At 45.3% G+C, this 24,674-nt stretch overlaps 1 protein-coding gene across 1 annotated transcript in view; it reads right to left on the reverse strand.

Moving 5' to 3' along the window:
• The window catches only part of LOC144147220 (meso-2,3-butanediol dehydrogenase-like), a 60,970-nt gene extending 49,036 nt beyond the window's left edge, over positions 1–11,934 (reverse strand). The window contains exons 1-2 of the mRNA XM_077679302.1: positions 11,732–11,934; positions 6,226–6,365 (exon numbers count right to left, since the gene is read on the reverse strand). Of these exons, the coding sequence (XP_077535428.1) occupies positions 6,226–6,365; positions 11,732–11,768 (177 nt within the window). The 5' untranslated portion in view covers positions 11,769–11,934. The remainder of the gene's footprint in view (positions 1–6,225; positions 6,366–11,731) is intronic.
• Positions 11,935–24,674: the final 12,740 nt, after the last annotated feature.

Genomic DNA, 24,674 nt, shown 5'->3' on the forward strand with positions numbered 1-24,674 from the left:
TTTAGACAAAAGTTGAAAAACGTGTTGCAGGGTCGCTTTAGTTTGGCGAAGACAAAATATTTGGACAAAGAAACCTTCATTATGAATTTGTTGTTATGCCGATTTGATAAGGAAACGAAAAACAAGCACAAAAAATTAACAGAAAAAAACACGCCTGCTTTTTTTTTCTTCGAACCCGTTTGAACCCGTTTGAACCGGTTCGAACGGGTTCGAACCGGTTCGAACCGGAACGGAATGGGGCTCTGGAACTGAACCCGAACGGAACCCGAAAGGCTTGAACCCGAACCCGAACCGAACCCGAAAAAATTCCGGTTCGACACTCTGGTCACAACCACTCAAACCTTGTGAACCGCTGGCGCTTGTCATACGTCTCCCAGTTATTTAGCGAAAAGAAAACTACTGGTACATTTCAAGCAAAATCTTTGCATACAACCTGCAGCCCCCGCGTTCCTTTAGTTAGGAATGCTCGTTTGGTTGCTTTTTACGATAGTAAGCTAAAAAAGCGGTCGCCGAAATAAATAGCGCCTTCGAAATGACGGAGAAACACTCCAGCCACGAAAGAAAAAAATAGCGCGTTCGAAGTGACGCACAAAGATTCCAGCCCTGCAAGAAAAATAATGGCGCGTTCGAAATGACACAGAAAGGATCCGGCCGCGCAAGAAAAAATACGTGTTCTAAATGACGCAAAACAGCTCCAGCAGTTGCGGAGTAGTGGGAGACCTGTTTGCTTAGCTAACCCCTAAATACATGTCAAGGCCGTCCAAGTGGCCGAAGCTGCCGCTCGTGCCCGGGGGGTCAGGCCGCCATTTGAGGGGCGAGGAGGGGGGCAATTCAGGAAGGCTCCCACTTCACCTCATCCTTTCACACAGTTTTGGGCAAAATAAAGTTATTATTTTAAGAAAAAAAAGCATGCGCAAAAAGAACAGAACTCCCGCTTGCGTAGTTTCAGGCAAGGGGCGTGCGAGCACTGCGATAACGGGAAATTTCAAATGCATTGGGTGGCAGCAGTGAGCGGATAACGGCGGTGCAGCCCATTATGGCGAATCACTGCTCTGTACTTCCGACCGCTTTCACATTGAATGGAACGGCTTTAATCTTTTTAGGTATTTCGAGAAATTCAAGAAATGCTTTCTCTTCCGTTGTGCGTCCAGCTTTTCAAACACAAAATGGTAAAGTTGTCTTGTGGTCGCATATGTTGCCGTGTCCAATGTTTTCTGTATGACTGATACACGGAGCTCTCGTAGCATTGCTTACGTCTCATCGTACAATGGCGTACGTATACCTTGCGACGTGTGGTCTCTGATTGTATAAACCTATATATATATATATATATATATATATATATATATATATATATATATATATATATATAGGGAGTAGTAGAACTTTGAAGATGGTAGAGAACACAAGAGAAGAAAAACTTCGAACAAGGTAAAAGCACGATTGTGGCCTACGTTTCAGCAAAGAGAACTTGCTTTCCTCAGGGAGGAAAGCAAGTTCTCTTTGAGGAAAGCAAGTTCTCTTTGCTGAAACGTAGGCCACAATCGTGCTTTTACCTTGTTCGAAGTTTTTCTTCTCTTATATATATATATATATATATATATATATATATATATATATATATATATATATATATATACGTCTTTTTCGTGTGTTGCTATCTCTAATAGCCTTATATAAATATATACATATATATTTATATATATATTGGGAAATTAAGGGCTTGTTGAATGAGGACAGTAAAAAGAATAGGCAGCCGAGAAGGCCGAGGAAATCAAAGGCGAAATGTCGAACGTCAGATACACTTTAAACAAAGTGTGGAGAAAAAATGCCCCCTGAGTGGCATCCGAACCCACGAAACAAAAGCAAAAATAGAAAAATAATACCTAGAGATAAATACCCAAGAATGTGCAGGGGAAGATAGCCCCGCCGGTAACGCAGTGGTCATTGCACCAGACGTTTATTCTGGAGGTCATGTGTTCGGATACCACTAGGCGTGCATTTGTTTCTGGTCTACCGCATTTTCCTCTTTGGTTTGATTGGATTTCTCGACTGCCTACCCTTATATATAAATATATATACACATCAGCGTGTCGAACAGGAACCGAACCGAACCGAAAACCGGAACTGAACCGGTATTTTTGCAGAAACGAAACCCTAACCCGTACCGTTATTTTTTGAGCACGCTGAACCCGAACCGGAACTGAACCGAAAAAAGAAATAATGGTGACCAGCTCATGGCGAAACGGTTCCACCCTCATGTGTTGATATTTCACAGTCAATGCAATTAAGGCATTTTTTCTTTGACGTATCATCAACTTCGTCCCCGCTCACGCACTTTCCCCTCCACACAAGTCAAAACTCTCACGCTCTATGTAAAAACAGGGAAATGAATTAACACCAATGTAGCAATCGTCTGTTGCTGCTGGAAGCACCAACGTAGTGCAAGCTGACCAAACGAAATGTCATTCTCGCCAGCTTGCAGGGGATATAAAACGATTTTGCTCTTCCCTAGCTGCGACTTCATTTGAGCAATTAGGCTTTAGAAGTGCTCTACTGCGCAACAGCGAAAGCCCACCCCGATGTGTGGAACCTTTTGGCATTTTGTAATTTGTTTGAAAGGCCCGACACCTGCAAATTGTTATTACTTGACAAGTGTAACCGCAGGAGCTTCTCAGTGGCTAAGCCGTTTGCTGCTGATGCAGTTTTTGCTTTTTAGGATATGCATTTTTCGAAGGTGCACTTGTACTGACTGCCCAACTATCTACATTACTTTTACTGCTACTCGTTCCGGAGTTGAGTACGGCTGTGAACGAAATAAAAGGCGTCTACCCCAAAAAGGCTTACTTTAAGCTCCGCGCATCAAATTTCCATTTCATTTTGTAGCAGCATAATCTGTTATAAGATTCCGCACTGTAGCACACTGAACAAAGGCCGGGGGTCAGGCGGTACGATGACATACTTATTGTAATTCACACTTCCGGTATAGCTATTGCAATAAGTATTGCAGTGGTCAGAGCAATAATGCAGTGACTGAGCGTTAATTAAAGATTACTTTTAACAAAAGCGTGGCTAACACATTTGATAAGGTGACAGCTAACAAATTATTCAGGGTTACCAAATAATCTAATTCATTGGTAGTATTTATCTGCCTGTTGTGGGATTTTTCAGTTTTGTTACAAATATAAAAAAATGCGCGCCATTGGTATTAAGCGCTAGTATTTGAACACGCCAGTGGCAGGCCTAAATTTAAGGCTTCAAGGGTAGCGTGATGGGCGATTCCATAGCGACGATTGCGATTTCAACCGTAAGGAAAGGGCAGAAAATTTATCCCACCATTATATATCGCTTGGCGGTGGCTTTATGAATTGTCGCTAGGGCAACAAAGTGTGGGAGAGAAAGTAGGTGGTAAATCGTCGCCTCTTCATCTTTTTTTTTTTTCAATGTCTCGTAATTGTTTAAAGTTCACTTTGCGATTGCACCACTGCCCTTGGGTAACTGCAGAATTTTGATTTTTTTTGGTATTTTGCTAACCGTAGTGAAAAAGAAAAGAGCCTAACCCCACACCCCTATGCCCTCGTTTCCTTACTATATTATTCTTCGAAAGCATAGCGAGGGTCTCGGTTCTGGCAGCCTTGACGCCTAGGTAGCATAAGAGGGCTTCCCGCCAGTTACCCGCTCATGACAGGCTGTAGACGTTCGAGTCACGCCCCGGGGGTTGAAAAGATGGTCCCCTTCTCCCCGTGTAGTCAGAGTGGCGCTGGCTACCACCCTCAAGCGTCAGATACACTTCTAGTAAATATAAATAGCCCAGAAAGTTAAGGAGAACACATTCGCCCAGATAGCCGAATTAGTAAGGCATTCGACATGTAATCGAAAGGCGTGGATTCAGTCCCCACTCTGGGTGCGTGTTTTTCTTTCTTTCTTCTGTATATTTAAAAAAATGTTTACTTCATTAACCGTAGTGAAAAAGAAAAGAGCCTAACCCCCCACCCCTATTCCTCCTTGGGCGTTGTAGACTGCTGACCTATCTTTCTGTATTTCCTCAACGAGCCCCTCATTTCCTTACTATATTATATATATATATATATATATTTTGAAAAGATGAAAACTCACACAGAGCGCGAAAAAACTAAGGTTAGTAGAGACAGAGACAAACGAGAAAGACGTAGAAAATAGAAATAAGTTTACTGACGTTTCAGGGAGGGTCTCTACTAACTTTATATATATATATATATATATATATATATATATATATATATCTATATATATATATATATATATATATATATATATATATATATATATATATATATATATATATATACAGAAAGAAATGCGGGCAGGCTACAACGCCAAAGAAGGCATAGGGGAATGGTTGGACTATATTTATTTTTTAATATAGTCCAACCATTCCCCTATGCCTTCTTTGGCGTTGTAGCCTGCCCGCATTTCTTTCTGTATTTCCTAACGAGCCCATCATTTCCTAACCATATATATATATATATATATATATTGTAAGCGCGAATCTTAAATGTCCCGTCATCAGGCCATAGCTCAGTATTATGACTGGCCAATACCGCCTTCGTGTTTCGTCGTCGTCGCTGCATTGGGTGCGTCCATCATCATCTCATCGCTCGTCGTCTTTCTCGGAGGCGCGATCATCGCCATCGTGGTTGATCCTGTTCTGGCCAGGGTACCGCTCTTCGAATAAACGTCGTCCTCCAAGTCTCCTAGCCAGAGTTTAAATATATTTTGATGCACTCTAATGCGATTCAACCAAATGCCTGTTGCTAACTTTTCTATGTATTTTCTCGCGCTATTTTCGTATGTTGCCTAATTAGGTTTTTAGTCAATTTTAAACAGCCAACTTTCGAACCAATGAAGCTTGGCAAAAAATCCCAATGGGGAAGTGGCAGAGCGGTATTCAAAACCTCAGAATAAACAGTTTCTGTCATTATATCCAATAGTAATTAGTGGTTTTCAGCGTATTGAAGGTGCCCGCGAAATACACAAAAATACTACGTGACGTGCCGGCTCGCGCGTCTTGATAACAGCGCTTCGAAACGTTCCGCGCACAAACTAACATCGCCGCGCCGCCGGATAAAAAGTGACAGCGCAGATGATGAACATGTTGATTCTGGAAGAAAAAGCGATAACATCTGCGTCTTCTTATCGCTATTGGCGATCTGTTGCGAGAGACGCGCATCGCTGGCGCAAATGGCACAGCCAACGCTTTCGTTGCTGCCCTGTCGCCTTTTAAAGGGCGGCTTGCCTGCGCTAGTTTGTGAGCGTCACGTTGGGAAGCACTGTTATGAAGACGCGCGAGCCGGCACGTCACGTGGTATTTTTTTTTTTGTATTTCGCGGGAATCTTCAATACGCTGAAAAACACTAATACCTTATGAATATCTTGACAAAAGTTTTTATTTTGAGGTTTGGAATACCGCTCTGCAACTTCCTAATTTGGATTTTTTGCCTGGCTTTGTTGGTTCAAAACTTGGCTAATTAAATTTACTAATTACGTAATTAGGTAAATAAAATCGCTTGGGAATCTACATAGAAAAGGTAGCAACATGCTTGCAGGTTGCTTGGTCTTACTGTGCGTGGAAATATTTCTAAACTCTGGCTAAAGTTTGGTGAAACACCCTGTATATATACCGTTAGCGTGGCGCTAGCAAACACGCAACTCTGTCCGTCAACAGCCAACGCACACACTCTGAGGGGCGAATGAAGAATATTACTATCCCAATCCACATCAAATGTTTTGCTTTAGTTTGACAACCAGCCTTCTCTTACTTTATTACAGCGAATTTAAAAGTATGATTTTATTCCGCGTTTCCTCAAGGTGCGAGAGATATACCGGCGTGATAGAGGAGCCACAAGTGCGAAGAAAGTCTTTTACAGCAAGGTCCAGATTTGTAAACACGTGTGGCTAAAGGAACTCAACTGCAGCAAACTTATCATATTTTGCACGGCTGAAGGTGTTGCTAAAAAATAAACGAATTTAGGGAATCTGAGGTGGATGAAGTGATGAAGTGAAATGAGGATGAAGTAAAACCCATTAAATAATGTATAAAATGGTGAGGCATTCACATACAATCATAAACCTTGCACAATTGAAGGACACTCGGTGGACAAACATATCGGAACGGAGGACGATGCGTGCTAGTTAAGCAGGCACTGCAAAGGCACTTGAAATTGTTAGAGTAGTCGAAATATTCACCTTTTCATGCGGGATACCTTTGGCCCGGCAGGCCTCCGCCACTTTATCCAGTCTTTCCATGTTTCGGGCCGTGAGGGCAAGCCAACATCCCAGCGAGGCGAAGTGCAGCGCCGTGCTCTCGCCTATGCCTGATGATGCTCCTGCACAACATCGGAGTCCTGGAGCGTTGGACGCTGTTTACGTGATGCGCTCGATTTTAGCGCAAAGTAGTTATTTTGGGGCAATCTATTTGGTTCACTAGTATCTAGTGACACTATGGTTCACTTAGTGCTGTATTTTCAGCGTGAAGAACGCAGCGGCTCTGGTGGAGGGGAGTCTACAGCTGTGTAGACTGCTAAAAGCAGTCATTTTGCCCAATGGCACAGCTGCGATGTTTGAGAAGTTAAAATTATGAATCACTCCTACCGTAATTATACCCGTTCTCTCCTGCACTTCCAACTGGCCGTGCTCTGTGCCTTTCGAGGCTGTTTAAAGCGTCCAAATGTACCTGTAACCCCTTAACACAATTTTCTCCCGAATCTTTTACTGCGGGTGTTGGTTGCCATTGTTTGTCGCTTTAGCAATCTATGTGTTTGTATCGCTCCGTATGCAGGCCTAGCCCAACTCCAATAGTTATTCTGGTGCTGGTTATGACACTGCCCTGCGATAATTTTATTTAGCACATAGGGCAGATTTTTTATTGCTGAGCATTGACTGGTGCCCGTGTGCTTGCTACTTATCTGTGCTCACCTTTGTCATTCTTCAACCAGGTAGTACAGATGAACCTCGATTTAACGAAGTCACCCCGACCCGCAAAATATTTAGTTAAATCGGGAACTTCGTAAAATCGAGAGAACGGCACAATTCGTTCGAGAGAATGAATACTTTATTGCCTCAAGAACTTCAGCGAGCGCATGGGATTTTCGCCTGCGCTCTTTGTAAGCAGCGTGAGCACACCCTGCAACTAGCTGGCCACTGAATTCAAAGCGTCCTCGACACCCTCGTGTGGCCAAGCAAACCGCCTCAGAATGCCGACGGCGCCTATCAACTGGCTTAGGGTGGGCACGGGAGCTCAGACAATATCCGGATCATTCGCATCTTGACACTCCTCTTGTGCGCCGGGAACATGCTGCCCTATCCCCTCGTCGTCGAGAAACTTCTGTTGTGTCAGTACGGGCGCGTCTGCGTCAGCATTCAACAAGTCGCCGAAGTTCTGATCTGCGGCCACCTCGTCAGACCGACGAAGCTCCTCCCAACAACTGGGCGATCTCTCTTCCTGCTCCTGGTGCGGGCTTGTGGAGCCCGCAACTTGAGCTAACAGCACACTGCCAGCTCGTGGGCTTGCACTGGGCTGGTAGCACACTGAGAAGCATTCTAGGTGCCATAAATTTGGAAAAAAACGCTTTTTGTATGCATCTTATTTACCGGATTGCTTCATTAAATAGGGTTTAGTGGAGAATATTGTTTCGCTATTTCGGGTCCTTAAAAACATTAAGCCTATGGGCAACTGTTGGGTTAACCCTAATTTGTTCGTTATATCGGGAAATTCGTACAATATGGTTCCGTAAAGTCGAGTTCAACTTTATATCTTCAACTTTATGCATCATAACTTGGCACCTAAAGTACGGACGGGTTGTTTATCGTGATTTTTTTTCTCCGAGGTGAGCGACGGTGTACAGTTTAACGTCACTAGAACAAACTTCAAGGCACCTCAGGAAAAGTTTGAAAAAAGTTCACTTACCTAAACTATGTTGCAGCTTGTTACCTTACGCTCAAGGAAAACAACCTAACGGAAAAAAGAAAGCTATGGGACACATTGAAACGTTCCTGGATCGTAAATCCTTCTGTCACGCAGATACAGCCTTGTGGACTTAAGTGAAATACCCAGCGCAGTCACCTGCGCGCGGGTCCAAGCTGCACACTATCAGATACGCCGTGATCCCTTTGCGCTGGTTGTGATCGTAGAGAATAATGACACCTGGATCCCAAATGTCTTCGCAGCGTTGACGCGACGCTGCCTAGAGTTGATGCTACGCAAAGCGTCCTCTTTTTCATCTAGAGACAGCCGCTTTCGCTTCGTGGTCATGATTAACCAGTGCATGAATGCCTTTTTTTGTGGTTGTAGCGGTGGTCGGGCAAGAGCGGCAGCTGTGTCTATGGCTATCGCTTCGGCTAGCTAAGAGATTGCCTAGGTCGCCAGTCCAGTTCAAATTTCAAAGAGGGCCCATTATTTCTCACGCGGTAATGGAACGCGGTTCTCAACAAAAAATATGCTACAAAAAAAGTTGCGGGTGACATCTATATATGGGTCTAATTATGTAAGACGTGAGTGCGTTACTTCGACTGCGAGGAAGTGGTTTGGAACGCAGTCGCTGTATTTATGACCATTGCTTCACAAGCACTGAAATTCAGCGAAGAGAGAAAGCTTATCAGGGAAAGTTTTCATCGCCGTGGCTTAGGGGAGACAAAGTGCCTCTGCGTTTCTGTGGCTAAAGGTGTAAGCGGGAAATGGTGCGGCTGCCGGCGGGCTGTTGGTCAGTTTGAGCGAAAAGGTGTCAGTGTCATCGTTTCAAAGTGTTTATTATCTGATGCTTAAGGCATACTTAACATTTTTGTTTTTTGCAAAGATACTGTGTGTATGAAGATCTTTGTTACGGAAGAAGAAGTTGAGTTTTAGTAAAATGGGGTAAAGAAATGGTAGGGAGCTCAAGCGTATAACCTGAAGTCTAGGGTGCCAGATGCAGCAGCTCCTTCCCTTGCCCTGTCATTAGCTACCGCTGATCTTGAGGCAACGAGCTGGTCAAAGCTGCCTCCCATGTCGTGATAGAAGTGGAATACGTATTGTTTGAGTTGTTTGGCCCTGAACGTACCCTTGGACATAGCTAGGTTGCCTGGAAGAGTATGTACATTTCTCTGATTTTAGCAAAGTGAATGCGTGATGTAACGGCAACACATCTTCGCCCAAATATTTTTGTAGGTACTTGGGTTGGTTTATCCTCCAAATAGTTTGTGATTCTTCAGCCTTGACAGCCTCTTCTTGCGAGGGAAAAAACTGTGTTCCTGGGCGTAGGAGGAGACATTCTTGGCGTTTTTCTTGGAAGGGAGCGCGGCAGTCGTGGTACGAAGGATCACGGTTTGTGAGTTCCCGTGCCTCTTGGTCGGTGCCACGTTCTCTTCCCGACCCTTGAGTCTGGGCACACAGGGAACCTTTTCAATTTTCTGAATTATGGAAGGTAGTATCTTACAGAAGCGTTTCGTTATTCTGCCTCCAGAAAACAGTATAATGGCTTTCGAGAGCGTGTTATAATGTTTACTCTATTATTGTATTCCCCCTCTAGTCGTGTTGCCAAGAGGATGTCACCTACTTCCATCTCTCCGTTCCAGTACGTACAAAGGCCATGCAATCACAAACATTGCCTAAGTAGTCAACTACGACCACTGCTGCATCGTACTTTCGTACGTGCCGGAGTGGGTGTATTCTGTGGTCTCATGAGTTTAAAGCTTTCTTCAAATCAACTTGATCCTGCCATATGCCTCTTCTTGTACTGGTATGGAACCAGGGTTTTGGTGCAGGAGAGTGTTTATGAGGAGTAGCTGAATCGGTGACCTGTCCATGAAGGCGGGTAGTCGTTTTTTTTCAGGGGGGTAACCTGTGTTCCACACGATGGCCCTTACAGATTTTGTTTTCCCAAGCGTTCACTTGTTGCTAAGTGAGTGGTTTCCCTGATTTCCTCAAGAGAATTATGAACAGACAATTTCAGGGACTATTCATCGTCATCATTATCATCAACATCCTATCAAGGTCGACTGCAGGGCGAACGCCTCTCCCAGTGACGTTCACCGCTGTTGTCCTGCGCTGCCCGAGTCCTTTCTTTGCGTACGAATGTTGCTATTTCTTCCCTCCATCGAGGTATTGGTCTTCGCCTTCGGTTCTACCCATCTCTAGCTGTTCATTATGTTACCCTGGTGAGCCACCGGTTGTGAGTTCGTGTCACGGTCGAAATTTCGAGGTTGACAACTCTCCGACATGCTTTCCTGATGATGGTTTTTTTATTTTCATCGGTGCGGGAAAATCCGTGATACTTGTTTCTTTCCTGCCTTCTATGGGTTGGGCGTTTTACAATGTGAGTAATTTGTTACATATTTCCTCTTCTTTAGAGATTATGTGGTCAGCTGTGCCACATGACACTAGAGCCACGCGGAGCGCTCTTACGTCACTGTTCTCTGGGAGGACATCCGTACCTGTTTTAGGGAATTTGACTTGGCTGCGTAGTGCCCTCCATCGTTTGCCAAACGGAGCTTGCAGTGGACACAGAACGACGGGAATGTCGCAACGTAGTTTGAACATTCATGTGATTAGATCCTTGGGTTCTATTTCAGCTCGTTTCTCCTCACAATCAATGCCTTTCATGGGTTCTGAGAGACTAGCATTTTTTTTTGCCGCCTGTTTTAGTCAGGTAACACAATCCTGGTACTGCTGGCATCACCGTGGGTAAGGCATCGCGCCGCTGAGCCCAAGGACTAGGGTTCGATTATCGGCCCCGGCGGCAGTCTTTTTAATTTAGGCAGAAAACTGAAACGTCCATGTGTCGAGGTTTCGGCGGGTGTAGGAGATCGCCCAGTGGTCGAAATTATTCGCGAAAATTCCGCTACGGCGTGCGTTGCATCCTAGGTGAAGCTTCAGCTCATGAATTACCTGAATTTAGTTTTTATATTCAGGTAAAAAGACGCTTTGCCGTGGATATGTAAGTTTCTGGCATGGCTGACGACCGGGTCTGTCGAGTATGCTACAACCGACTTGGCGTTGCACGAACTTCACTGCGCCGGCGCGGCACCTGCGAAAAATGCGTGTCCTTTTTTCCGTCTCCGCCGTAGTATCATTTTTCTGCTTTTCACACTTCAATTGCCCCGATTCAGGCCAGCTCTCGAATTTTGCTGCTTCAATCGTTGCTTTCGGCTAGAGCAATTACCTATTTCGGTAAACAGTTGATGAGCATGGCTGTAGCGGCCGGCTAGCAGCCACGCGGAAATCAAAAAATGAGCCTAACAACGGTATCGCGTTAAAAAGTGCCAGTTGCACTTGTTCAAGGGATAATAGTGACCAGGAAAACATACCATGGTGTTATGGGATATGTTCGTGAAACTGAAATACGCACTGCGCTGATTTTTTTAAAGTGAAAGGCGTTTGCATTGAGTTGAAAGGAGGTTCACTGTGTGATATAAAAAAAAGCGTTAATGCATCTGAATGCTTCGTTTAAATGACGTTGGTCCAAGTGGTATTTTACTGCATTACTTGATTGTATTCGAAGAATGCACTACAGCTGATATCAATCCCACCCTTCGCTGCTTTCCTATTTTTTGTGATCAGCGTTTTAAACAGGCGGCACACGAAATATACCACCAGTCCTACCACGCCAGAAGACAGGATGAAGGGAAATCTATAGCTTCGCCTCCTAGAACATTTTACGTTTTGTTCTGGTGTTATTCGGCCTAAATTAAAGCCGCCCGTTTTAAACTAATCACCTACCTGTGATCAAGGCCACTTTCGTCTTCATGTCAGCCATTTTTGGTGACTCGCTAGTTTGCGGAATGCCGATGAGCTCAAACAGCCTTTCAATCCCCTTGAAAAGCTGCGTTTTGTTCGTCGCAGCTGGATGATCGCCGGCTTTTGGTCGGAACCCGTGGCGTGGGGAAGTCCTAGGGCGACAGGTGTTCGTTTCGGCAAACGAAGCGTTCGTACACAGCGGGACCTCTGCGGCACTTGTCAAGATTTTTTATCGTGTTTTTTGTGCTAGAGTGGGGCGATGCTACAAAGGTCTGCGTGCCTCGGTTTCACATCATGCTTCACCCTCTAATCCGCTGGTACGAACCTTAATAACAGGCGTCTATGCGTGTACTTTTATATAACGTTTTTGTTATTTGCGCACGTGCGGTGGTTGGCTTTAGAGCGAACAGAGACGCTGTAATATATGTCCTTGAAATATTCTTTTGGTCTTCCATGTACGGTTTCCGCACCTTTCGAGCAGCCATAGACAAATCTACTTTATAGCAGCTTAGGTAAGTTCTGTAACCGAACACACGTTACAGAGATTAGTAATTAACCTAAATGCTTAATTTTTTAAAATGTACTTAGATTTGTACTGTGCTAAACAGAGTGCATATCGTCTACAGATTTAAGAGAGATTGCGCAAACATTCATGTTTTTAACGCCCTCATTCGGAGCTCTTAATAAACGATATAGTTTGCCCACGGCGTGCACTCGCCTTTTTATCATTTGCAAAATAACTGATCAGAAATGCTTTGGGTTTGGCGTAATCCTTGGTTTAAATAGCCTTCCCGCACTGTTACGTGTGTCGGTTTCAATATTAATTAAACGTGGGAGAACTACCGCCTTAAGGTTATTATCAAAAGCGCAGCATGCCTTTTTCTTGAGGACGGATTCTGTACTAACGGTTTTCGGAGCCATTAGGAACTGCCGTGAAATTGACAATAATGCTACGCTATGTGCCTTGAAGCTTGGCGGGAAAACGAATACTGCACTGCAGTTCGACGTAAAAATAATTTCTCAAGTTCTTTCTTCCTTAGTTCGTTCTGCCTCCCCTGTTACAATTTTATGGTGGTGGTGGAAAAAATGCCTTAATGGAAATGCCTTATTGCCTTAATGGTCTTCAAAAAAAAACGAGTTTATTGGAGTGAACTTGTGCTCCCCTAACAACTCAAAGAATACACAGGCGGCGAGACAGCAGTAAAAAAAAGTGACGTGCGTCGGCGAGCATCGGGAAGTGGAATAGAATGCCGCGGCGTTTGCTCTGCAGGATTTTTATCTTTAGGCGCGACTGTTTCTCGTTCCTTAGATTTACATCCAGAACAAAGAAGAGTATTCTAGTCTGTTTACATTAGTTCGATACGCTTTCCCTATCAGAAGAGATAACATTTGCCGCATAGAAAGAAAGAATGGAACACGCGCTTCCCTTGGTACACAGGTAACACAGACCTGCGCAGCCCGGCGGTAAAAGCAAAACATAAATAAACAAACCCAATACATGGTTCGCGGCATTAGCCAAACCCCTCCTCCTCCCCCTCTAAGAGTGCATTGACCCGGTGCTAACAAAAGCGACAGTCCGAACAAAGGAAAAATAAAAGTCCTTCATAATGCGTAGAAAGGTTTTAAGCGAACCACGTGGACGACTTCGGGTGGCGTGCGTCGTCGTGATGTGCCGGAATCACCATCGGGGATCACTGCGTAGGTAAGTTGGCCAACACGTCGTAGAATCTGGTAGGGCCCAAAATACCGTCATAGAACCTTCTCACTCAGTCGGCGTCGTCGGATGGGAGTCCAAATCCACACACGATCCCCTGGGTGGTACTCAGCATCTCGGCGTCGGAGGTTGTAGTGACCGGCATACACCAGCTGCTGGTCTGTTGTACAAACTCGAGCGAGCTGGCGGGCCTCCTCCGCACGCTGAAGGTAACGTTGGACGTCGGCGTTGAGGTCGTCGTCTTCTACGTGCGGAAGCATGGCGTCAAGCATCGGGCCGCCTTCCGTAGACAAGCTCGAACGGTGTCATCTGCGTAATTTCTTGGATAGCCGTGTTGTGCGCAAACGTGACATATGGGAGCACTTCGGCTAAGGTCTTATGTTCAAAGTTGACGTACACGGACAGCATATTCGCAATCGTCTTGTTCAAACGTTCCGTTAGTCCGTTCGTTTGGGGGTGGTACGCCATCGGTCTGCGGTGATCCGTGTTGCTGTAGCGTACGATTCCTTGCATCACCTCGGCAGTAAAGGGCGTACCGCGGTCCGTATTTAGAATTTCAGGGGCTTCATGACGCAGCACAACTTGACTTATGAAGAACTTTCCGACTTCTTGGGCAGTCCCCCTCGGAAGAGCAGCGGTCTCTGCGGAGCGCGTCATGTAGTCTGTCGCTACGACAATCCCCTTGTTCTCGGAACGTGACGTAGGGAACGGACCCAAAAGGTCCATTCCAATCTGCTGGAAAGGTCTCGATGTAACGGCGATCGGCTGCAAAAGTCCGGCGGATCTCGTCGGCAGTGTTTTTCGTCGCTGGCAGTAACGGCAGCTCCAGACGTAGTGGGTGACGTCGTATGTAAGGCGGGGCCAGTAACACCTCGACTTGATTTTTTCAATTGTGCGAGCTGTCCCGAGATGTCCGGAAGAAGGGTCGTCACGGCACGATTCCAAAATTTCGTAACGAAGATCTGCCGGGACGACAAGAAGGTAATTCGTTCTCGTTCCGCGGCTGGAAGTTTTCTTAACGAGGACAGAGTTGTTGAGGATGAATGCTGGTAAGTTTCGTTTGAACGCCCTAGGCATGGCGATGTTGCGTCCTTCGAGGTAGTCGACCATGACGGCTAGGTCAATCTCCGTAAGGACTGCTAAGAAGGGGCTGTCTTCATCTGTTTATTGTAGTGGTGGGTCGACGGGGGCACGGGACAGGCAGTCGGCGTCGGAATGTTTCCTGCCTGATTTGTAGACGACTCTAACGCCGGACGTAATTTTGAACTTGACGAAAAACACTCGCTGTAGCGACGCAGCGAATCCAATAATTTGTCCCGATGTTGTTGCGGCAGCACCGGGTTCATGTCGAAATGATGCGGCAGCTTGGAAGCATCTGTGCGTGCGCGTTCAAAGTTGGCGACCGCGATCACTCGATTTGCTTCTTGCGTTTCTTTGAGGAATGAAATTGCAGCGCCCTTATTTAGATGCTGGTACTCCTCGGTAAAATTGGTGACCAAAACTTTGGACTGGCATTGCTTAAAGCGCGCAATGCATCTTGCGACGGAGACACCGCAGTTGAGAAGCAACCTTTCTTCACTCTCTACGATAGCGTCGATGTGAGGAGGAGCATCCTCACAGTAGACGGCGATCATCAAGCTTGGGGAGGGGTAGCAGGGTAATGTGATCGTCGGCGATCCTTGCTATCCTTACAGCAGCAAACCACTAACATCGCTGCGACGACCCAAAAAGATTGGAATGTCAATGTCGCAGGAGTATCTCTATTATACATCTGTACAATGTGCTACATTTTTATGAAAATTTTTGGATGTAGAGATAATGTTGCTGGTACCTTGATGTCGGACGTTCTTTCAACTATGCTAAAGACGTAATCTCGATGTTGCTGCTGCTTCATTTGTGGATGGTATTTAAACATATTTTGCTGACGTTGTTCAGATGTTGCTGGTATGTCCGTTTTTTACTTCGTACATGTCTAGCGCTGTTACATTTATTTTACCTATATCTGGTACACTTTATTTAAACATTCTCTGCATGCGTACTGATTTGAAGTTACCGAGGGGTTTTTTATGAGTGTTGTACCGAGAGGTTTTGGGTAAGTTTTGTAATCCCTCCATATTGCGTTTACGGAAATATAAAGGCGGAGGACATAATAAATAAATTAGACTCAACATATGCCTGAACAAAATTTGATGCTCATAGGAGTTTTTATTCAGCGAAACCACAATTTTACTTGGTCGTTCTACCTTTGTAATGAAAATACAAATGCTGACCTGACAAATCTCTGGCGACACAGTTCAGTCACACATGTTAACAAACAAATTTACCCAGCTTGTACCGACGGTGAAAGCCTGGAGGAACAGCAGAGCTGGTAGGCTCTCCCCCGTTCACTTTTCTCACCGTACGGACATCTTACCCCGCAACAGCGAAAGAGGCGGCAGTAGCCCTCGCCCGCATCAGCAGGCTGCCACCACACATTTTCATCACTTATTCGAAGAGGGCCACTGCAAACTTCCTTCGTGGTAGCGTTTCAGCTATTCTCCGAAATCCCCATACTAAACCACTCGACATCGTCTCGACCCCGGCACCCACTGGGGTGGGAGGCAACGAGGCGGCCCACAAAGAAGCACGAGAACTAAACAGCCGCGCTGGGCTCGCTCCTGCTCTCTAACACAGTGCTCGGTGGGCACGCGATCGTCTGCTGTCGTATTAAGCAGCCACGGAGCATTATCGCCTCTCACGCCGCCGTTTTCCCACTGCCCACACGTCCCTCACCAACGCTCAGAAGCGCCTATGGCGACTCCTTCGGACCAACTCCCTCGCCTGTCGATCCCTCTTCCACAATACCTACTCCTCTGAGTTCCCAGCGCCCAACTGTCCTCTCTGTGACTCCCTGGACGTACTAAGCCACGGCATGTGGGCCGGTCCTCTTAGCCCATTCCACCCCATCTCCAGCGTCGAGCAGTCAGAGGACCCGCTCGGCTGCTCGCAACCGGGGGCGCAGCTACTTCTGGTTGACCGAGCTGCCTCTGCCACCGCGAGCCTTTGGCCAGCAGCCACCACGCGTTCCTACTCAACTTGTTCGAAAAATAAATGGATTTCTCCCCCTTTCCCTCTCCCTTCGTCGGAGACCCGGCTGTTGCATCTGACATGGATTTCCTAACTTGTCCTGAAAGCTTTCCATTAGTGGCCGGCCGGGATTGCTTCGTCCGTTGGCTTAAGCATATTTAACAAGGTGGACCGTGTAGCACGTGCTAGAAACGGTGGCTACCGCGTTCGCGAACTCGGCGTCCGCAGCATGAGCGGTTCGGTGCTGCCTACTTTCGGCGCGAGCGTACGTGAACTGGCGAGTAGAACAGCACGCGAGATATCACGTCACAAACGCTGGGCAGCGTGTTCAAGAAGAGCAAGTTGGATGATGCCGGGTGCTCGTCACGAGGCGCACGCTCACGTGCACTCAGTAGTTTCTTCCCATGCCATAAGCCCACGCGCAAGCCTGGATGATGCCGGGCGCTCCTGACGTGATGCACGCTCACATGCGCTTGTATTTTCGACGCTCAGTATTTTCTTGTGAGCCCCTGACGTGGCGGAAGACCACAAAATGATGTATAAAGCCGTGCGCTCTTCAGTAAATGCACGCTTACGTGCGCGCGGAATTTTGTTGGTATTTTGTTTATTCCGACCAAGAGCTTAATAAAAAGCCCGGCAGTGAAAAGATCCGAAGTTTTAGGAAACAATATTAAAAGGCATTTTTAATGTCTATCAATGTTTTTCGTTAAAAAAAACGCTTTGCCATGTTTTGAAAGCAATTCTAGCGACACCCAGCCGAACCCACGGGCTCAAAGGCAGGTGAAATACCCTGTTTGAAAAAGGCATCGCTGAATTTAAAAATTAGCAGACCTTCAAGGTTGGCAGTAGGATTTTGTAACTTCAGCGCATTTAGGATACGTTGGAGTTAATTTTAGTTCTTAGCTTTACTATCCCACTTCTGGAGCATCACAATTATTACCACATTTTTGGAAACCTCACTGTCCTTGAAATTGCTCCGGGTGAGTGTAAAGTTTTCTAACTGTGCACCACTGTTCAGCGTGGTTCAAATATTAAAATATTTTGCGACACAAACTGGAGTGGTCACTTATTAAAGAGGTGAAGCAAGCATTTTATGGTAAGTGATCTCAAGACGGCATGCACTCCCTGCATTGGGCTCAGCTATTTCACATGGTTTATTAAAAGTCTATCCTTCACAAAAATAGATTCGAATTTCTGAAGAGTTTTGTGGAGGTCTTATGGAGCCACAAGAAACACGACAGAAACTCATCAGGAACTCTGAGTTTATGTAGTTGCCCCCATAAAAATCTACAAATTTTTGTAGCTACTTCTCAACAGGAATTCACTAGGAGTAACTCATCAACAGCTCTATAAATATTCTGTAGAATTTCTACAGTGACTTTCCCATAGAAGCTTTTTGAAGTTAAACAACTCAACACCTCTGTAAAGACTCTGTAAAATTTTTGCTGTGACTTCAACATAAAAGTTCATTAAGAGAGAACTCTTCAACATCTCAATGAATATTCTGTGTAATATATACCGCCACTTCTCCATAGAAGCTCTGTGAACTTAAACAATGAATATTCTGTAGAATTTTTATCGTCACTTCTCTGTAGAAGCTCTGTGAGCTTAAACAACTCAGGGCCTCTATGAAGACTCTGTAAAATGTTTGTTTTGACTTCACCATAAAAGTTCATTAAGCTTCCACTCATCAAAGCCTCCAAAAAGACTATAGATATGTTACAGTTAGTTCTCAATAGAAACTCTGTGAACTTTAACTCGATTGTAAGCCAGCTCCCCAGAACTTCTATTCCCGTCCCTGACGTCTAAACAAATCAAGGGTGACTTCGACGTTTCGGGAAGCAAGAAAACAGTTCGACACCGCTTACGTGATGTGCGGCTATGAAATTGGGTCCCTGCTAGAACGTCCAAGCTATCCGAAGCGAACAAGCTTGCAAGACTGCTTTTCGCGGAAGACCAGGAAACCTGGACGGCGCAAGACTGCAGCTGTGTTCTCTTCATGGACGAATCCACATTTTCAAGCCGTTGGGACCAGCGCAAACGCATTTCGATGGCCGTGAACACTAGGTATGAGTGATGAAAGTGTGGTTCCTTTTCTTTTACAACCAAATAGTAATGGAATACACAGCGATAGTGCGAATATAATAAAACGATAGACCAGGCAAACGAGCCCACGACAAGCTTTTGTGTTACTTGCATGTTCGTTTACGTGAAGGTTTGTTGCCTCTCACCACATGTTTTTAGTGCAGTTATTTCATATTTTTGTTCGGCGTAGACCTTGCCAACAGTCACAACTACTGCCCTCCCAAGCTTGGGCGCCAAGTTTTTGTTGTGACTCACAATAGTAAAACCTACTTCGGAGCATATGCAGTCATTTAGCTGCCTACAGCACTGCCTTTCCCGGGGCGAAATTATGCGTCGGCTGCATCTGTCGACAGTGGCCCAGAGATAAAAAAACGTCCGAACAATTTCGGCACTAACCTACTGCGATTTCTTTCTTCCTCAGATTCGAGTCGTGCAACCGGCAGCGGATTTCAAGCAGCGGCCGGGGGGCCATTAGCGTGTGGGGTGCAATTCAAGCTATGGCCTCGGTCCGTTAGTTCGTATCGAGGGCCGCTTCAACGCGGCTGCCTACGAAGACATCGTTGACAGCGTGGTGATACCCTGCGCCCTCGATGGTCCATTCGCTCATGGACTGTATTATTTGCAGCGCAACAGTAAAACACCTACTGGACAAGCGAGGCGTGATGGTGATCGAGTGGTCACCGCAGAGGTCGGACATGTATATAATCGAAAACGTGTGGGGAGCAATGAAGAAGTCCCTTACCAGCCGACCGCTACAGGGCGGCTCGCGTGACACGCTGTGGCAAGCTGTCGAAGAGGAGTGGCAGCGCCTCCGGACTACCGACTTCGCGGCCCGCCTTTTCGAGAGAATTCCTCGACGTGCGGCGCATGTTGGGTCTGCCAAGGGGGACTTCACCAAGTATTGAAGTGTCTCAAAAAAATTCCCCCGCACCTCCCCGAGGGGGATTGTGAGGATGCAGAAATGCGAACGTCGAACGCAACGTCCTCGGGTACCATGAGAGGAAGGCACCGCACAACCTTCGATACGTCGATGGGCACGTTCACCGCCTGTCCCTTGATTCCAAACTGCCCGTTGCCTCGAGTCAGCCGCCTGATGCTCATGAAGGGGCGTCGAGGCGCGATGAGCCGCTCTTCGACCGGGTTCAGATCGGGAAGATGCGCCGGCCGAGGAGGATACCGGTAGCCAAAACTTACGCACCCCTCCTCTTCGCACCTTTGTCTTCTTCTCCTTCTTCTTCTTCAGCGGTTCCCCTACGGGAAGATGACGATGGTGGTTGAACGCGAAGCTATCTCGTGATGGATTGTTTGGTTGGCCAATCCCTAGGGGCATCATGCCACAATCATCATCAGACGCACTGCGGACGCCGGCCAAGGTACGCACGACAACCCCCGACTATAATGCATTTCTGCATAAAAGGCTCCCGCCACTGCCTTTGTTGTCCAGGGGCTGCTGCCTATCTCGGCGACTGTTTGCTATGACACTAGAATGTTTACCATTTTTTGGAATAATGACACCGCTAATGGCAGTTCTCGGGTTTTCGCTCAGCGTCATCTCATTTGTTTTTGTTGTTGTTGGCACAAAGCACTTGCTTCGATCTGTATGCCTCGGCACTGTGCGGCTGCTAACTGGCCGAAATAAACCGAGTTACGACGTCGTTGACAATGGGCTAATTTATTTATTTTTTGGTCTTGTGGCATGCATGCGACGCCTCAGGATCAACTCCTGACTGCACTAAATACGGCTTTGAGCCAGTCCCAATGGTCGTCGTTTGTTCGAGTCATTGCGCCACGTACGCGCTGCTATGTGACGCTGGCAAAGGCGGGAAGCGGCCGATCATGGGAACCGAGCGCTGAGTCACCGCAGTTGCCTACTATATTGCGCCGCCTCGCTAACAGCTCAGCTTTCAGCGCTGTTGCGGCGCGGCGACAAAGCAAGCATGCGAGCGAGCAGACGGCAACATATCGGAGTGCAACACGCAGCCTCTCTCCCTTCATCTCAACTGCGCATGTCCGTGAGTTTTCCACGGCCGCTGCCAGGTGACGGCACAGGTATCTTCGGCCATGTGCTCCGCGGTTCGCATTTGAATTGTCCATGACTGTACAGTAGTATGAGCAGCGCTGGTTGCGCTTCGTACTCTTACTGCAGCATCGCAAACGTAAAAAAACAATTCAGAACTTATTGAAAATATTCAAAAATGGCGGGTAAACTTCTGTCACATGAAATTTCCAGAATAATGAATTTAGTGTGTAACACACCTTGGTGATCAGAGTAACACACCGTTGGCAATTTCGCAGGTTTAAGGCAGAGTATGATTCTGGTGTCTGACCTGTCGTTTGCTAATAACTTACATGTTGCAGGCAGCTAACTGGTGCAACTTAGACTAAGTTTGAATGTGATTGTGCAGTAAAAGTTTCTTGCACTACTTTGATGCTTGCTGCTGTACAACGTATATTTCAAGTAAAAATGTAGGCCTAAAATGACAAGCGAACAGGGAAAGAGGACGAGTTTTTTAGTGATGCGCTGTTTGAACGTTTAGTTAAGCATATATACTAACTAGCCCAACTCGCCATTCTGCTGCAGGAAGTATACGTCCATGGCAGTGAAGCTGTACGGGTTTGTGCATTTTTTAGCCATATTTGTAGATATGGCTTCATCCGTGTCAATCATTGCCACTTCAATCAACCTCGCGGTTAGGATAGACACAGAAAAATATTTTGCAAGTTCAGATGGGATAAAATGTAGTTTGTATAAATAGTTGTACCTCAAAATAACAGTCATAATAAGTTTCAAGGTTGCCTGAGTAGTGATAATGCTGACATTAAATTGTATCCACCCCGCTCTCTTCCTGTCCCTTAATGTTACACCCATCATCTAGCGTTGCATCGCCTGCTAAGTCGTGCTTAATTTAAGTTAGACCCTTTTAGTGAGCCTGGAACTTTCTGCCCCGGAGGTGAGTACAGGTAAGATACAGCTGTCATACACTGTCTTTTTCAGGGACAATGGTAGGCGGCCATTCTGTATCATGCCAGTCTTAAAAAGCTGTATTAACAACACAGATTTTCCTGCCCCCATGCCTAGATTGAAAACTGGCTTGCGAGGGAGGTGCTACTGACAAGTCTACACAAGGCGCCTGCTCAAGCTACTGTTGACGGTCAACTTGGCGCAGTTCTCCTGGTTTGGGAAAAAGAGGAGCACGACTTTTTCCACCTGCGAGCATCATCCTGCATTGTGTGTAACTAGATATCTTCGTGTTGTTACAGAAATCAAATTCTTTTACCAGACAATGTATAGGGCCCAGATTTTTATTCTCAGTCACATCCTGCGCAAATATCAGCTTTGTCGACAACCTGCGGCTTTTTAGTTTTTGTTGCTAGAAGAGGTATTAAATTTCTTTCAGCCATTGGACCATGACATCTTTACTGACTTTCCAACCAATCCGGTCTGCAACTGTTTTGGCAGTTTCTGGCACCATAACGAAGAACGGAAACTGTTCAAGAATCGCTACCATAACTGATGATGGAGGCATGCACCATTGAACCAACATTGAATCATTTCTGTGCTTCCATGCGTTTTTATATTTTGTTGTGGTTCTTTTACCATATCACTTGGTGTTAATCACGTAGTCGTGTGAATCTGTCTTGTTGTAACTAATATTCAATCATTTCCGTTCGTTTTTTTCGTTTGTTCCCAAATCATATTACTTTGTACGAAATATTGAAATAGTGTAACTTTCTATTGTTTTCCTAACCAGAATTCAATAAGTTGTTTCTGGAGTTTTTTGTTGTTTTATTGTTGTCCTGCCATTTCACTAAGTGTGAATAATTTCATCCCGTAAATTTTGACTGCTCTTGAAACCACCGTACAGTCATTTCTGTACACACATTTTCTATAGTTCATAACCATTTTAATTCATAACCATTATATGAACTATAGTTCATATAGTTCACTAAACTGATAGATAAATACATCCCGGTAATCTCTATAAAATTTGATAATACTGCCCCTTCGTATTCGGAGAAACTTCGCCGCCTAAACAACAAGAAAAAAAGATTATTGAGACAAGCTGTTTCCTGGCATCGGTTTAAGGCATATGACAGATAATATCAAAAATTGCTCAAAACCACGCGCTTACAGTTTTTCCAAAGTGACTTATCATCGATGCTAACAAATAATCTTCGGTGTTTCTGGCGTGTAATTGATCCCAAGCATAATCCTCACATCGTCCTTACTGATCCGAACGGCGTTGTAATTAGAGGCAGTGACTGTTCGGAACTACTAAACAAAACATTTTCCTTGCTATTTCCAGTTAAATCTTTCCACCCACCGGTAACCATACGCAGTCGCACTGATGCGTCTATGCCAGAAATAGTAACCGAGGCTGGAATATATTCTCTTCTGACTACTCTCAATATTTCTCCTTCCACTGACAACTCTAGTTTAAACAAACCTATTCTGAAAAATATAGCACAAAGCATCTTTCCAGTATTATCCGCCTTATTTCAGAAATCTCTCTCATCTGGCATTATACCTCATGACTGGGAGGTGGCGAAGGTTGTTTCGTTCTTGAGATCTGGTGATCGTACCTCCCCACTAAACTATCGCCCCGTTTCATTAACCATTACCATACGCAACCTCATCGAACATATTATACACTCCCAGATCATTAACTACCTCGAAAAACATAAACTTATTTTTCGGCATCAGCACGGTTTTCGAAAAGGCTTTTCATGTGACACCCAACTAGAAGGCTTCATTCCCGAATTACATTCATCTATAGACGCTGAAATTAAAGTCGACGCAATTTTCCTAGACATCTCCAAAGCATTTGACCGTGTCCCTCACCATCGACTCATTCCCAAGCTTAAGCTACTGTACATCGACCGTACTCTTGTGACGTGGATAAGAGACTTTCTTTCTAACAGAGTGCAATTTACATCAGTTCATCGCAAGTCATCTCTAGTCCCTGTAACATCTGGTGCCCCACAGGGAAGCGTACTCCGGCCCTTGCTTTTTCTGGTTTATATTAATGATCTACCAGGCAGCGTTAAATATAACATCAGACTTTTGCGGATGACGGCGGAATATACCGCAAAATTTAATATAACCATGACCACAACATTCTTCAATCTAACCTAAATGCTATAAACACATAGTGCTCAACCTGGCTACTTGCTAAAACAAAAGTAATATCCGTTACTAATCAAGCCTCCCAAAATTCAGCATATATTAAACGACAGCCTCGTGGAGAGAACGTCCACCTGTAAATACCTTGGCGTGCATCTAACCAGTAACTTGACATGGAATACTCACATAAACAATATCCTCGCGTCTGCTAACGGTTCACTTGGTTTCCTCAAATGTAACCTCATGCATGCTCCCGCGCGTTTACGTAGTTTCGCATATATTACAGCAATACGCCCTAAACTAGGGTACGCATCAGCCATTTGGGACTCTCATCAGGCATATCTAATAAATGACATTGAAGGCTGGCAAAACCGCGCTGTCCGCTTTTTCTTTTCCGATTACTCACCCTATACTATCGTAGCAGCATTGAAAAATTGTGCGGAACTCGAAGCCTTATCGCATCTTCGCAACATATCTCGCGTACCATTATTTCAGTAACTATAGTACTATGTGTCCCTTCGTAACGAATTTATCTTTGAACTCGCATCTATTTTCCCGTGTCGAGATCATGCAAAATCAAACACATCCCATGTCGTCCTCTTGCTTTTTGCGAATCATTAATTCCTCGTACCACAATTGACTGGAATAATCTACCATCAAACATTGTTACTGAACCGAATACCATAAAATTTACTAATTCTTTGAGCTAAAATACTAATGTATAATGTGTATCACTTCACTCCTTCCTTAGTCTCAGTTCTTGCGCTTTCAACTGACGTGTGGTAATATTCCGTGTAGTAATACTCTGCGTAGTTCATTTCAGTTACTGTACCAATAGCCGTTCTGATTGTTTCTACTTAATTTTTACTACTCATTTCCAGTCTCGCAATGTAAATTGTTTTTGCCTTTTTAGTCCTTGTGTTTGTTTTGTTCAT

Source organism: Haemaphysalis longicornis, unplaced genomic scaffold (assembly GCF_048455015.1).
Source record: "Haemaphysalis longicornis isolate Haplotype H1 unplaced genomic scaffold, Haemaphysalis longicornis Haplotype H1 scaffold_7, whole genome shotgun sequence".
Classification (NCBI taxonomy): domain Eukaryota; kingdom Metazoa; phylum Arthropoda; class Arachnida; order Ixodida; family Ixodidae; genus Haemaphysalis; species Haemaphysalis longicornis.